We start from the raw sequence: 13,956 nt of genomic DNA, 5'->3' as shown, positions 1-13,956 counted from the left end.
TTATTAATTATTTCCTCATTTTCCTTAAGATAATTTTGTTGTTATATTTGTAAGTTCTTGAGTTAAATAATTAATCAATTTACATTCTTTCTATTTAATAATAAAAGTGTTTAAGTCTATGAATTTTCCTCTTATTACAGCTTTGGCTGCATCCCATAAGCAGTACTCTCAGTATTATTATTTTCTAGTTTTTTATTCCCCCAGCCAGCTTTTTTTCTCTCCTTCTATTTTTTTTTCTTATTTTTCTAGATCTCAAGCAGACAGAATTGGTTGAATCATAATCTCTGATTTACAACACACTGTCATCTTTGGTCCATGAGTAGCCTCTATATTTTACTTATTTACTTACTTATTAATATAATGAACACTGATGAACCTACCACCAAACTATTTTCTGTTTGACCCAAAGTTTAAGAATGACTTTTACACTTTTAAGGATTATTGTTGTTACTGTTTTTTTATTTCTATTTTTGCCATATCTAGCACTTTCATTATCTGTAAAATAGACTTAATACTAGTACTTATCTCTTAGGGTTATTGTGAGAATCAAATGAATGAATCTTTGTAAAATGCTTACAACAGGGTCTGGTACATAGTGGGTGTTATTTAAATGTTATTATTTCTATTATTAGGTTAGATAAAATTAATTAACTATATATACATATATTTTAGATCTCTCATTGTTTTGTTCTTTCTATGTGATTTGTCAAGAACTAATAGAAGTGTGGTAAAATCTCCCTGTACTGTTACACTGTTGCCACTTTTTTCTTGTCTTTTTATTCTAATGGTTTTTGTTTGATATAAGTGCTATGCAATCCCAAGCAAAAATATATTTATAATAGTTTTTTTTTAATTATAGCTTGGATCTGCTTGGTTTCATCTCAAGCTTCTTATGTTGAGTTAAACCTTGTTTAATGTTAACAAACAAAAACACTCTAGTTTTGCAGTCATTGTATTTACATTTGCCTGATATATCTTATTATTTTACATTTAATATTTCTGAGTGACACCATTTTGGTTTGTCATTTAAAAACACATAGTGGAAGGGTTTTTTGTTTTGTTTTTAAATGTTTTTATTTATTTTTGAGACAGAGAATGAGCAGGGAAAGGGCAGAGAGAGAGGGAGACACAGAATCGGAAGCAGGCTCCAGGCTGTGAGCTGTCAGCACAGAGCCCGACGCGGGGCTTGAACTCATGGACTGTGAGATCATGACCTGAGCTGGAGTCGGATGCTTAACCTACCGAGCCACCCAGGTGCCCCTGTTTTTGTCTTAAACCCATTCAGGGGCACCTGGAAGGCTCAGTCAGTTAAGCATCTGACTCTTGATTTTGGCTCAGGTCGTGAATTCATTATTCGTGAGATCAAGCCCCGGGTAGGGCTCTGCGTTGACAGCATGGAGCCTGCTTGGGATTCTCTCTCTGCCCCTCCCCTGCTTGTGCTCTCTCTCTCTCTCAAAATAGATAAATAAGTATTAAAAGAAATCCATTCAGAGTCCTTTCCTTTTAAAAGATGAATTTTATCCAGTTACTGTTATTATTAAAGCACCTGTTTAATTTTGCCTCTGCCATATTATTTTCTGTTTCCTGGTTTCATGTTTCCTTGTTCCTTCTTTGTTCTCCTATCTTTTGCTGTAAGAGCTCTGTTTTCTTTAAAAGAAAATTCCCTCCAACAGTTTGGAAGGGATATATAGTTTGCTTTCTGTTAAACAAGTTTATAACTTTAAATAACACACTCAGACTTCTTTTTCTCAATATATCATCGACGTGGTTTTTTTTTAAACTGTGCTTGGCTGTCTACCCTGATTAGATTCACCATTTGCTTGCCAAAACTCCTCCTCACTTATGCCAGGCTGAGTTTTTCCTCCACAGCCCAGACTACATGGCTCTGGCTGCCCTTGTTTGTGGCTGTTTAAAAACAAAACTCGTTAACATATTGTCAAATCATCCTTCTCTGAAGCCTACAGAGATTTGGCTCTAGCTGCCGATGGTAAAACAGCATGCAGCCTGCAAGTCATGGCTCCAGGCCCACTCTGGGACAGGGGAGGGCAGTACAGAATGGGGTGGGCCCAGAGATTTAGGAGTGACAGCCGCAGTGCCTCCCCATGGCCTGCCCCCGCAGGAGGCAGCACAGAGTGGAGGCACATAGCCTTGGGTCAAAGTGCCCCTCTCTCTCGCTCTACAGTTCAAAGCATTCCCTGTTTGCTACTCATCCATGGGGTTCTCACCTCCCCAGCAATATCAAGCGCTTCCTCCCTTGGGCCAGGAAAGTTACTATCTCTTCTGCCTGCCTGACCACCTGTCTCCCTGCTCACCAGCATCTTCTAGAACTCTCTCCAGGGCTGTCCCATCTCCTCCTAGAAGGACTGAGAGGTCAGAATCGGGTGCTTGGTCAAACCTCCTTGTCCTCCACGGTCCAGCTGCACTTGCTGTCTCCAGGGAACCTTCCTGATCGCTCCAGTCCCCCTGACCTCCCAGCCATTTACTCCATTCTTGTTCCGTTGTCTCTCTGGAGCTGATCTCTACCCCAAACCTACTGAATCTGGTTTCCCCAACTAGACTCTGAGCCACTGAGGCTGGGGTTGGGGTCTCCTCCTCTTGCTGCCCCCCATGGCTCATAGGCCTAGATACAAGGAGAGCTTAGAAAAGGCCTCTTGAATGAACAGAAGGTCAAGACAAAGGACTCTGGAATCTGACTGCCTGGGTTCAAATACCACGTCTGCTGCTGAGTGAGGTGGGACCTTAGGCAAGTCATTTAACGTTTTTACAAAGGGTTGTTGTCAGGATCCAAGGTGATACTGTGTAGACTGCAGAGCACGGCCTCTCGCCCTAGAACACGTGGAATAAGGAAACTACCAGTGTCACATCGGCCAGCATTGTTAACTGCACTGAAACGGCCTGACGGGGCTGTTTGCAGCTGGGTGTGTCACCGGAGCTTGGGGGGTAGGAGGCTGGTGACCTGCGACCTATGCCAGCTGGGTGCTGTGAACTGGGGGCAAATCACCCCCCTTTTGTGGAACACAGGGGTCTGGAAAGATGACCTCTGTGAGCCCTTCCTGCGCTGACCTCCGTACGTGCCGTGGTGTTGGGAGTTTGTGGGCTGACCCCCGCTCCGGAAGGGGGGTGGGGGGCGGGGGAAGCACATCTTCAGCAGAGGCTCTGCCCCAGTTTCCGTCTCCTCTCCAGCCTCTCCAGCGGGAGCCTTCCCTTCCCCGCCCTCCTCCCCTCCTCCATCCCTCTCTGCCCAACCCTGCATCCCCAGGAGGGTACCAGTGCTCCGCTGCTGAGCAGGATCATGAAGATGATGAATGTCTCGAACCAGCTGTGCTCCACGATGCGATAGCAGGTCTTGCGCAGCCGCCACCAGACCTTCCCCGGGGCCTGCGTGGTGTCCACGGCGCAGCAAGGACAGCGCCGGACGCAGCCTGCGGGGGTGGGGAGGGGGCGGGGTCAGGCCCAGGCCGGGGGCCTGCCAATGCCCACGCCTGATGGCGGAAGGTCGGATGGTGGAAGGAGTGACTGAGAGAAAGAGGGTATGATGTGGAGTAATGAACGGGGCGGGCGGGGGTGGTGGACGGCAGGAAGCACCGTGGTGCTGCCCTCGGGGCCCACGCTCAGCAGGAACTCCAGGGAAAGGCCGCGTGGACTGGGCACCCAGTGAGTGGCTAAAGGGCCTGGCAGGTCTGGGGTGGGGGGAAGGCTGGGGCTGGGATGGGCTCCTGCTTCTCCTCTGCTCATCTGGGAAACTCTCCCCCTGGGGAAATATTCCCGAACCCCTGGAGTGCTCTGGGGCGCTCTGTCCCTGGGCCTTGTCCATGTTTGCAGTTTTTGAACCTTGGGAAGGGCAGACCGCTCACTGAAAGCCCCAGATGACAGGCCCCGTGGAGGGCGAGCTCTCATTTTAGCCCCAGCCGCCTGGCGAATACACCACCCATCCATAGAGTTACAGACGCCGGCGACCAGCATGGCCACAGGTCACACCCACAGGTATTCACAGAAGGCCCACTGCGTGCCGGGCACTGTGCCCACCTGGGGGCACAGGTGAAGACGATGGCGTCCCTGCCGTGCTACCAACACAGTGTCACTACGACTACCAACGAAACGTCACTGGTCCTCGGTGCCGCTGACCCACACTGCCCAGCCCAGCACTCCGCGGGCAGACTTGCCGTGATTCAAGTCCTGGGCACGAGGAGGGGCCCTGGGGTCACGAGGAATGGGGTAGAGAGGGCAAGCATCAGGGACAGGGTGCGGAGCAACATGGCCCCTGGCCCCAAATTGCTACTGGTCGTCCAGTAGCCCTCTGGGCGGGGCAGAGGCCGGGGCGAAGGGCCACGCCGGGCAGTACCTTCGGTGAAGCAGTCCTCTGGGTCCTTGACATCCTCACCCAGGTCAGGGATCTGCTCCAGGAGGTCAGCAGTGTTGGTCATGTCTGCTGTGCTCCCTTCCGAGTAACTGTCCTCCTGAGTCTGTGGGCAGGGGTGTGGGGTGGGGTGGGTGAGGGCCATGAGGAAGCCTCCAGCCTGGAGCCCAGAGTCTGGGGCAGCCGGGGGCTCCCTAAGGGAAGGTGCCCAGACTACTTTCCATTACACACCCTGGAAATCTGAGCCCAGGGTGCGTGGGTGGGTGGGGACCTGCCCCGGGCTGAACTGAGGCCCCTTGGGGGTCCTGAGTCTGTGCTGGAGTCTAGTGTGGGGTGCAGGGGGTGTGTGGGGAGGGAAGGCACTGGGGACGGGAAATGCATCCAGCTGGGAACAAACGGACACGGGCAGCAACACCGACACATCCGGCCAAGGATACACGGTAGTGGCTTGGCACACAGAGCCAACAGACATGCCACAAGGGGAACAGAGTCAGGACCAGGAGCACAGGCACATACAGGTGTGGGGTCAGACACGCAGAGAACAGGCCAGCAACCCAGCCCGCACTTCTCACCCAGTTCACAGGGAGAGTCTGGAGTAAAAGCAAGAAGAGATTGGAAACGTCCCTGCCCCGCTAGGCGGGGTTCTGCTGCCCTGACCTTGCATAACCTGATTATAGCCGGGCATGTGCACGCAGCCTGCCCTGGTGAGTGTCTGTGTTAGTCTCGTGTGGGTTCCAGCGTGCAGGGGCGCAGTAGTGGAGCCTGCTGGTGCCCTGCCCAGTTCCCTCTTAGCCACGGCACCGTGAACGCCGGCTGCTTAGCTGGCTCCTTCTCCAGAGCATGGTCTTCAGCCGGGGGCGGCCGTCCCTGGTAATGGCGTGGGGGCTCCAGCCCAAGCCAAGGGCGGCTGACAGTGTTGCACCGATATGGGAACACAGAAGGCCAGCCCCTTGCCTTGGGGTGGGACAAGGCCACGTGCAGCTCATGCTCCAGGGCTCCCAGCGGACCAGGCTGAGGCCTGAATCCAGCACGGGCCTTTCGCAGCTTCTTTCTCCCTTGGCCTCACCCTGCTTCTCCCATTTCTTTCCCTATCGGCTTCTCTGAGGGCGCTCCCTCGGTAAATCATTTGCGCAGGAAACCTGTCTCAGACTCTGCTTCTAGGAGCCCGCTCTACAGACCACCATGGCACGGCCGAGGCAGGGGCTTCTGAGAAGGAAGGGAAGCCTTCAGTGGCTTCGGATCCCATCTACGCCGCCAGCTACGTGGGCAAGCCCGCATCTCCAGCTCCGCCTGGAGATGAGCTGGTTTGAGTTCCCGGGCCTGCCTCTGCTCCTGAAGCTGCCTCCTCTTCCCTTCCTCCCATGACTCACTCCTCTGGTTTCTCACAGTCCTCTTAAGTTTTGGTGTTTGCGATGGGGAAGGGCTGGACGCTGGTGGGAAAGTCGAGAGGGCCCGGGCGTAGGGTGGAGCCGTGGCCCTTTTGGGGTCCCTGTGCCTTGGAGGGCTTCTTCCTTCTGCCCCCAGCTTCACTATGCAGCGGAGCTGGGAAAGGCACGAGCCCGAGGAGGTCTCTGGGCTACTTTTTCCGACACCGGAGCTGCGTAAAGTCCGCGGGGCATCCGGTGGGAGCCAAGCCTTCAGGACCCCGCCGCAGGTGACATGAGGGGTCCTTCTCCCAGGAAAACCCAGCCCACTTCTCTCTCCCTTTGATGGGTCCCACCACGAACTGATTTGAGGAAAGGAAGACGTTTCAACATTCCAGTACGAGAGCCCCCCCACCCCCCTTCTCTGCGACTTTTGTGCCCCTCCTGTTTCCAGGTGCCTTTCTGTGTCAGACCCTCCAGGGGAGAAGTGCGACCTGCACCGTCAGGGTGAAGACTGTAGCGGGCGCTCGTGCTCCAAAGATGACCATGATCGCGAGGCCTCCCACGAGCCCATCCCGTGACGGGGACCCGGCAAAATGGGCAGTGCTCTGCTGGGGCAAGTCACAACTGCCGGCCAGGGCCAGGCTGCAGGGCAAGAGCCACGGAGCGCTGTCTCTGAACGCTTGACCTCCCCCTTCCGTGGTGAGTGGGGGTGGGTGTGCAGGGTCGGGGGCGTAGTGGGCAGAGCCATGGTCCCTTAGCTCAGGGGTTGCCGACTCCAATGCTTACAGGGGCCAGGCAGGTGCTGGAATGAAATCAGGCAAGTGGGGTCTGTGGCAAACCAGAGGGCTCCTGCCAGTGTCAAGGAGGGTGGGCAATGTGCCAAGAACTTGTTCTCAGGGCCCCCTGAAGTTCCCTGGGATGGGGTAATTCATAGGACAAACGTTTGGCAGAGAGGAGCAAAGCACAGGAACCGAGTGAGGAGGGGTGAACACAGGGAGGTGTAGGGTTAGTCCTGCATCAGGGGTCTCGGCTGGCTGCTTCCAGAATTTCCCGGAAGCCCTGGGCCCCAAGCCATCCCTCCCCCGACCTGCCCACGTTCCCCTCCGCCGACGGGTTTCCCACACTGCCTGTGACAGCGGCTACGGTTCCCACCAGCAAATGCAGGCGTGTGCCAGGGCCTCTCATGGCCTGGCTCCAGTCCAAGCGGCAGCACCCGGCCGGCTTCAGGGACAAAGGTGTGCGTTACCTCACTGCACCCTGGGGCCGGGGGCTCCACTCTCCGCTGCTGCCGCCAGTCTGCCTGAGCCACACTGGCCTCGGCCTCGGAGGAGGGGGTCTCTGACACCTGGCTCCAGGCCCTGGGCTTTGGGAGGGCCTCTGGGCTGCCGGAAACAGGCTGGGATTCCTGCTGAAGAGACCCCCAGCCCGTGAGCCACCCAGCCAGAGTGTTTTTTCCAGGGCCCTGCCTACTCGACTGGAACACTGCCTCCTGCCCTCTTCATGGGGCCTCCTCTCATTGAAGATCAAGGGCCTCCAGGGCCAGAAGCGGGCCGCTGGGAGGCTCCTGGCCAGCCTGGCATAAATCTCCCCCTCCTCCCATTCCCTGGAAGGGTGCAGCTGGGCTGTGATGCCCAGCTCCAAAATGCTGGCGACTCCACTTAGGAAGGATACGCTGACTTCTCCCATGAGTTCCCACGGCACTCCTTCCACACACACACACACATACACACACACACACACACACACACACACACACCCCAGGGAGCCAGAGTCAACAGGCTCAAGAGAAGGAAAGGAAAAGGAAAAGGAGCATCTTGGAGATAACTGGAGGCCGTGGTCCTGGCAACACCCACACTGCCCTCTCCCAACTCATACTGTCACTGTCCCCCAGCCTGGTCTGACTCAAGGGGCGGAAGCTGGCCTCCGGGACTGCTGGGAGGCAGAAAGCTGTGGAAGCTAGCCCGAAGCCTCAGATTCACTTCTACACACGGGGAACCGTTGTTCCTCACAGCAAAGCCGCTCAGGGCAGGCCTAAATGAAGCAGCCAGGACGGGCCCAACCGGACAGAGAACCACTCACTGTCTGACCTGAAGACCTAAGGAGAAGCCATCTGAGCCTGGCTCAGGCCACGGGAAAACTGAGGGGGCGGGGGGCACCGTCTCTTTTGTCCAGACTCTGGTCCTAAGTGTTAAAAATAACAGGTTGGGAGATAAGATAGTGCTGTCTCTGACACCTGCCATCTCAGGGAGGCTTATTTTTAAATCTCAGAGTTAGCCCTGGGCCTGGGAGGAGGGGAAAGGGCAGTGGCGAGGTCAGGAGACTGCACTCCTTCCCCACTAGGACATTCCGGTCGGGGGTCCAGGATGTCTGGCTCTGTCACAGGTGCATGAGGAACTCCTAGCAAGCCTCTCTCTTGCCGTGCCTTGGTTCCCCTTTCCGTGCGATCAGCTCTCACGGCTAGCATCAGATGAATGATGGACAGCAGCCTGTCCCTAGGTCCCCTCCGGGCTGGCTTGGGAAGAGAGGGTTGACCGCTGGCCTCAGCACCCCTGTGTGAGGCTGCCCTTTGGGAGTGGCCTGTCGTCTACCTCCATCCCATTCCTGCTGGGGCAGCTGCTCTGAGCGAGGCTGGGATCCCTGGACAGCAGAGCCCTGGGCCCTGTACGCGCAGGTGCTGCACAGGTGGGCGGGGGGCACTCACCTGCTTACTGGACTCTTCCTCTGTGCCCAGGCTGTTTTCCTCCTCCTCCTCTTGCTCGTCCGTGTCTGACTCAGCCACGGCAATGGGCACACACACAGGCTCTGTATCCCCCGGGGTGCCCTGGCCTGGCCGCTTGTCTTCCTCAAACCGCGTCTCCTTGCGGGCCGGAGGCGCCTTCTCTGGCTCTGGGGGCGGTGGGGGTGGGGAGCCGGAGGCGGCCACACAGCGGGGCAGCTGGCCGTGGGCGGCAAGGGCCGCGGGCTTCTGAGGCCGCCGCTGTAGGAGCCCACAGCAGAAGTCCCAGGTGGTCCGCTTGAGGAAGCGCAGGCCGCGCTGGATGCGTGCCAGGGCCAACTGGAGGTTGTTCATCTCCCCGTCGTCGTCGGGGGCCGTGAGGTTGTCTGCACTGAAGGAGCTGAGCAGCAAAGCCAGGAAGAGGTTCAGGACCTGTGGAGGCAACAGATCCGGCTCATCGAGGCGGGCACCACACTAGAGGCGTTTGGCCTCGGGTCCGTTATGGGGAAACTGAGGCCGAAAGACCTTAAGGACTGCCGCGGCAAACAGCTCTGGGCGCGAGCCCTGGGCCCTCATCCTAACGCTCCAGTTGTCTTGGACATAGTGAGTTTGGCTATAAATGAAAGACCAATTCCCATCCCTTTTCCCAAGGGCTCGGATACAGTCTGAGTTGAAGGCATATCTGGCCCAGGGTCAATGGGAGGACCATGGCTTCATCCAGACGGGGCCTGCAGACGGGGCCTTGCTACCTTGGGAGTAAGGGAGGGCTGTGGGGTTAGGAGGGGCACAGCGTTGCTCCCTGGGAAGTGGGATCCAGTCTGGGATCACCAGGGACAAGACAGAATCCCACCCGGAAGCAGTCTAGAATTCCCGGAGACTTTCCTGGGAAGGGACCTCTACATCTGTTGGCGAAGGAGGGGCTGGTGACGGGCCCCTGAACTGGCTCGACACCTGAAAATCTGGGGCTTCTGCTTAAGGACCTGTGTCCTTAAGAGGCTCCTTAAGTGAGGTGTGCAAAACCCGTCTCTCTTTGCATGGTCTGGACTGTGGCTCGCTGTTAAACCATCCTGCGAGTGCAAAGCTTTAGCTTTTGTTAAAAAAAAAAAAAGAGAGCACTTTTGCTGAGTGACAAGAGGGTGGCCGTGGGTCCATTTCCCAGCCTCGTGGAGGGTAAGTGAAAATGGTGGTGGGCTTGTTCCCACGCGTGTCATCAGGCTGACAGGCCAGAGACACAACCTCCCCACCTGGGCGGGGCGGGGGGGGGGGCTTGGTGCTTTTTCCTCCCAGCTGCCCCCAGAAGGGAGTTCCCTCAACGGGGGCCCCCATGGCAGGGAGCTGTGTGACGATGTGTGTGCAGTTCTCACTGGTAACCCACTCTGGGCCCCTCTCTAGCTTCTCACAAGCCCCTAAGACATGCCTCGTGCCAGCCAGAGAGCTAGGGATGAGAATTCTGAAGAAAGCAGCAGTCAAGTTGGAGCGCCGGGAGTCAGAAACACGTCTTTAAGGAGTCCACATTCACAAGGACAGTACGGGAAGGTTGAGAAGCAGGATCTGGCATTCCACATGGGGACATGATCACTTTTGACACCTGGCAGCCCTTTTCATGTCACCCCTGGGGGGGGGGTGGGGCACGTGATGTGATTCAGGGCTGCTGTCTACACTGACCTCTGGCCTGGCCCCTGGCCTTGGCCACACTGGCCTAGGCCTGGCCTGCTTCTGCTCCCAGTTGCCCAGCCCGGACCCTCTGCCCTCCCCCGTGCCTCGCCTCCAGATATCTGGGGTCTAGGCTGGGGGGCAGCGGGGGGGGGGGGTGCCTGGGCAGCCCTGTCCACCCTTACCAGGCGCCAGGTCCTCCCTTGTTGCCTGCTTCTGAAGCTTGGTTTCTTCCAGTGCTTTCCCCGTCAATCACGCTGCCGCTCCCCAGCCCCTGCCTGATCATGACTTCCCATTTCAATGGCAATCTCGCTTCCACCCACGCCCGGCAGCGGCCCAATTCCTGAGGCGACCAGGGTGGGGGCTGTGTGGGCTGCGTTAGCTTCCCTCCTCCAGCGGCCTCTAATCTTCTCATCCCCAGGCAGATCCGCTAGGAAATCGCAGGGCTGTATGTGTGAGGGCAGCGGGCCTGGCCCCGGGCTGAGAGCCTGGCATACCCGCGTCCTCCTTGGAATACACAGTCTGGTGGCCCCGGGGCTGGGCCAGGGCTCAGTGAGGCTCCATCCTGAGGGGCGGCCAGCAGAAGGAAAGGAGGGGGGTGCGCTGTGCACCGATGCCCTGCCCCCTCTCTGGGCTCCACCTGTGGGGCTGGGGGAAGCCTGATCCCAACCTGAGCCGGGCCCACCCTTGCATGGTTAGGGCACACTGGAGGAGAAAGCCGGCAGGCTTGGGGAAGGGCTCTGGAGCCTACAGCCCACGGTACTTGAGCCAACCACAAGCCCTATACTGTGAGTCTACACGGCCCACACAGCAGGAGTCAGACCGTGCGGGTGTGATGTCTGAGCACGTACGGACCACCTGTGTGCTCAGGCAGGTAGCTTCATGTCCGCAGTGGACAGTGACTTCTTCCTGAACCGCTCGCTTGCCTCTTCCAGAGCTCATTCTCTGGCATTTGGAATTTTGATCTCTCTCAACTCCAGAATCCCCCACATTTAAAGATACAAGGCAAGAAGCACATGTTCTAGGACAGACAGGTGGACATGGGAACAAAGGCCTGGGTCCCTCATGACAGGGTAGCAGGGACTGCCAGCATAGCTACCCAGGATGACATACGAGCTCCCATGGGCCCTGCCTTACCTGGGCCACCACCTGCTACACCTGTGCTTTATTCCCTCTGCTCCTTCCCACTCTAGCATCACCTGTCAGGTCTGCTCCAAATCCTCCTCTAGGAAGCCTTCCTTGATTTCCCCTGCTGGAGGGGGTCAGTGCCCATGGGCTCTTCCTTAATGCTTCTGATCCTTCTAACCAGATCGACAGTTATTTCCGGCCTGTTTGAACTCTCCACTTCCCCACTCTCCCGTCGGTGGGCAATGTCAGGGCCACATTCACCTCTGCATGCCCAACGGCATCTGCCGCAGTATTCTGTATGCAGCAGGGGCTCAGTAAATGGCTGTGAGGCTGAACTGAAAAACGATGTGATACATCATTGGTCGTAAATAACTAATATAATAGTGGGTAGATGAATAAATAAATAAGTTAATGGATATAAAACGAGTATATAGTAAATAAACAGGTCAATAGGTGGGTGACTGAAGGAAAAAGCAAATGAAAAGTGATGTGAATGGATGGATGGATCAGTGAGTGAGAAAGGAGAGAGCTGGATGGATAATGGGTGGACGGATAGGACTGGTGAATGAGTGAGTGGATGAGTGCGTTGCCAGATGGATGTGGGGGTGGATTAATGAGTGGAGGGACAGATAAGAGGGTAAGAATGTGGGTGACGGATGGATGGACAGGTGGGTGGATGAATAGGTAGGGGTGTGCGTGTGGGTTTATGAACGAATAGGGGTTGATGGATGGGTTTGGATGGGCAGAGGAGTGGAGGGGTAAAAGAATGAGGAAGTGGGGATGGCCGGAGGAGTGAATGAATAGATAGGACTGGTAACTGGGTAGACAGATTGACAGAGAGGTGGACAAACGGACGGGCGAGTTGGCGGGTGGGCGACTGGTAAGTAGATTGGTGGCTGGGTCGGGAGGTGTACGGACGGGCAGAGGGATGGAAGAACGAGCGGATAAGTGAGTCGATGGACTGGTGATCAGCGCGTAGGTGGACGAGGAGACAGACGGAAGGATAGGTAACGAAGAGGGGGATGGATGGGCAAAGGGATGATGCGAGACTGATGGACAGATGGACGGTTTGACGGAAGGCCGAGTGAACGCGTGGATGGATGCAAGGAAGGCTAAGCGAATGGACAGGTGGGTGACCGGGCGGGTGAGTGTGTGTGTGTGGTGTATGTGCGGCCAGCTTACCACAAGGTTGCCAATGACCATAACAAGCAAGAAGACCAGCAGGCACAGCGACTGGCCGGACACCTCCATGCAGTCCCACATGGTCTCGATCCACTCCCCACAGAGGATGCGGAAGATGATGAGAAAGGCGTGGAAGAAGTCCATCATATGCCAGCGAGGCAGCAGGCCCGCGTCGCTGATGCGGTGCCTCAGCTCCGAGTAGTTCTTGCCAAAGAGCTGCATGCCCACCACGGCGAAGATGAACACGATGATGGCCAGCACCAGCGTCAGGTTCCCCAGCGCCCCCACTGAGTTCCCGATGATCTTGATGAGGGTGTTCAGCGTGGGCCACGACTTGGCCAGCTTGAAGACACGCAGCTGGGGAGGGAGGCGTCGTTGTCCCGCTGCCCACGGACACCCTTGCCCCACTAGCTCCCGCCTGAAAACCCAGGGAGCTTGTGGGCACGTTTCCCCAAGAGCGGACACTGCTGTTCCTCTCTACAGCCTGAGGGCAACTTCGCTGGGCGCTGCTCTGGGAGTCAGGTCACCGTGTCCAGATCACCCCCCCCCCCCCCCATCAGCCCTACTCTTCGTCCCTACACCAGCTTCCCTTCCAGGAACTTCCCAGTAGATTCCTCCAGCATGGAATGTCCTTCCTCTTACCGACTCATCCTCATCAGGTCAAACCATCTCTGATTTGCCCAACTGCCTCCAACCTTCTCTCCTCTCAGTTATCACGGAGAAAGGGGGCAGGCGCTTAGCGCTTACTGGAAAGCTGCTGTGCCAGGCCCGTGCTTAGGATGGCTCACCTCACTCGGAGCTCCCGATAACCACAGGAGGCCGGCACTTACCTCCCTTGACAGATGAAGAAGCCAACCCTGAAAGGTGCAGCAACTTGCCTGCGTCCATCGGATCACGGCAGTGGAGTCGGGGTTAGCTTCCGCTTTCTCGACTGCCCCTACCATCCTGCCTTCCAAGCCCCCAGTGAACCCAACATTGCCCAGACCTCTTCTAGGAAGCCTTCCCTGATCTCCTCCAGCCCCCTGCGTGGACGTCTCAGGCATTCTGCACTCAGAGTGGTCCACAGACCGGCAGTTTGGCATCATCCTAGACCTACTAAATGAGTGTCTGTGGTTTCACAAGATCCCCGGATGATTTGTATGTGCATTAGAGGTTCCCACATGCTGACTCTGAAACCAGGAGGGCAGAGCCCCAGGGGAGCTGTCGGCAGACCCGGCTCCCACCCGTTCCTTGCCACGTGGCTTTGGGAAATTCGTTTCACTTAAGCCTTGCTCTCCTCATCTGTGAAATGGGTATGCAGTAATACTAGCTCCTGTCCTGGGATTCTATGAGGACTAAAGGAGGCACGGTGAGCCACAAAGAGCTTTGCAAGCCGTCAGGACGGCCACCCCAATAGTCCCCCCAGAGGAACCTCTCCGATCTTGCCCCTCTCTGTACCCCCCCACGTCACCAGCGCTGGGGTACCCAGCAAATAGCTGTTGGGTGAAGGCACGATGGGGAAACTGAGTGGTGAGCTCGGGGGGTGGGGTGGCCTCAGTGCCCCGGGCCCTCAC

General features: G+C 56.2%; 1 protein-coding gene across 12 annotated transcripts in view; it reads right to left on the bottom strand.

Moving 5' to 3' along the window:
* SCN5A (sodium voltage-gated channel alpha subunit 5) overlaps positions 1–13,956 on the bottom strand; it is a 94,374-nt gene that overhangs the window by 21,821 nt on the left and 58,597 nt on the right. For 7 of the 12 annotated variants that reach the window (XM_045436533.1, XM_045436531.1, XM_045436526.1 and 4 more), the window contains 5 exons: positions 12,404–12,760; positions 8,426–8,872; positions 6,971–7,132; positions 4,343–4,463; positions 3,268–3,422 (listed from right to left, as the gene is read on the bottom strand). In XM_045436533.1, coding sequence (XP_045292489.1) covers positions 3,268–3,422; positions 4,343–4,463; positions 6,971–7,132; positions 8,426–8,872; positions 12,404–12,760 — 1,242 coding nt within the window. The remainder of the gene's footprint in view (positions 1–3,267; positions 3,423–4,342; positions 4,464–6,970; positions 7,133–8,425; positions 8,873–12,403; positions 12,761–13,956) is intronic. The other 5 variants (XM_045436528.1, XM_045436525.1, XM_045436524.1 and 2 more) reach the window with 2 other exon arrangements.

This window comes from Leopardus geoffroyi, chromosome C2 (genome assembly GCF_018350155.1).
Source record: "Leopardus geoffroyi isolate Oge1 chromosome C2, O.geoffroyi_Oge1_pat1.0, whole genome shotgun sequence".
Classification (NCBI taxonomy): domain Eukaryota; kingdom Metazoa; phylum Chordata; class Mammalia; order Carnivora; family Felidae; genus Leopardus; species Leopardus geoffroyi.
The sequence above is the reverse complement of the archived record's forward strand: the minus strand, read 5'-3'. Positions and strand labels throughout refer to the sequence as shown.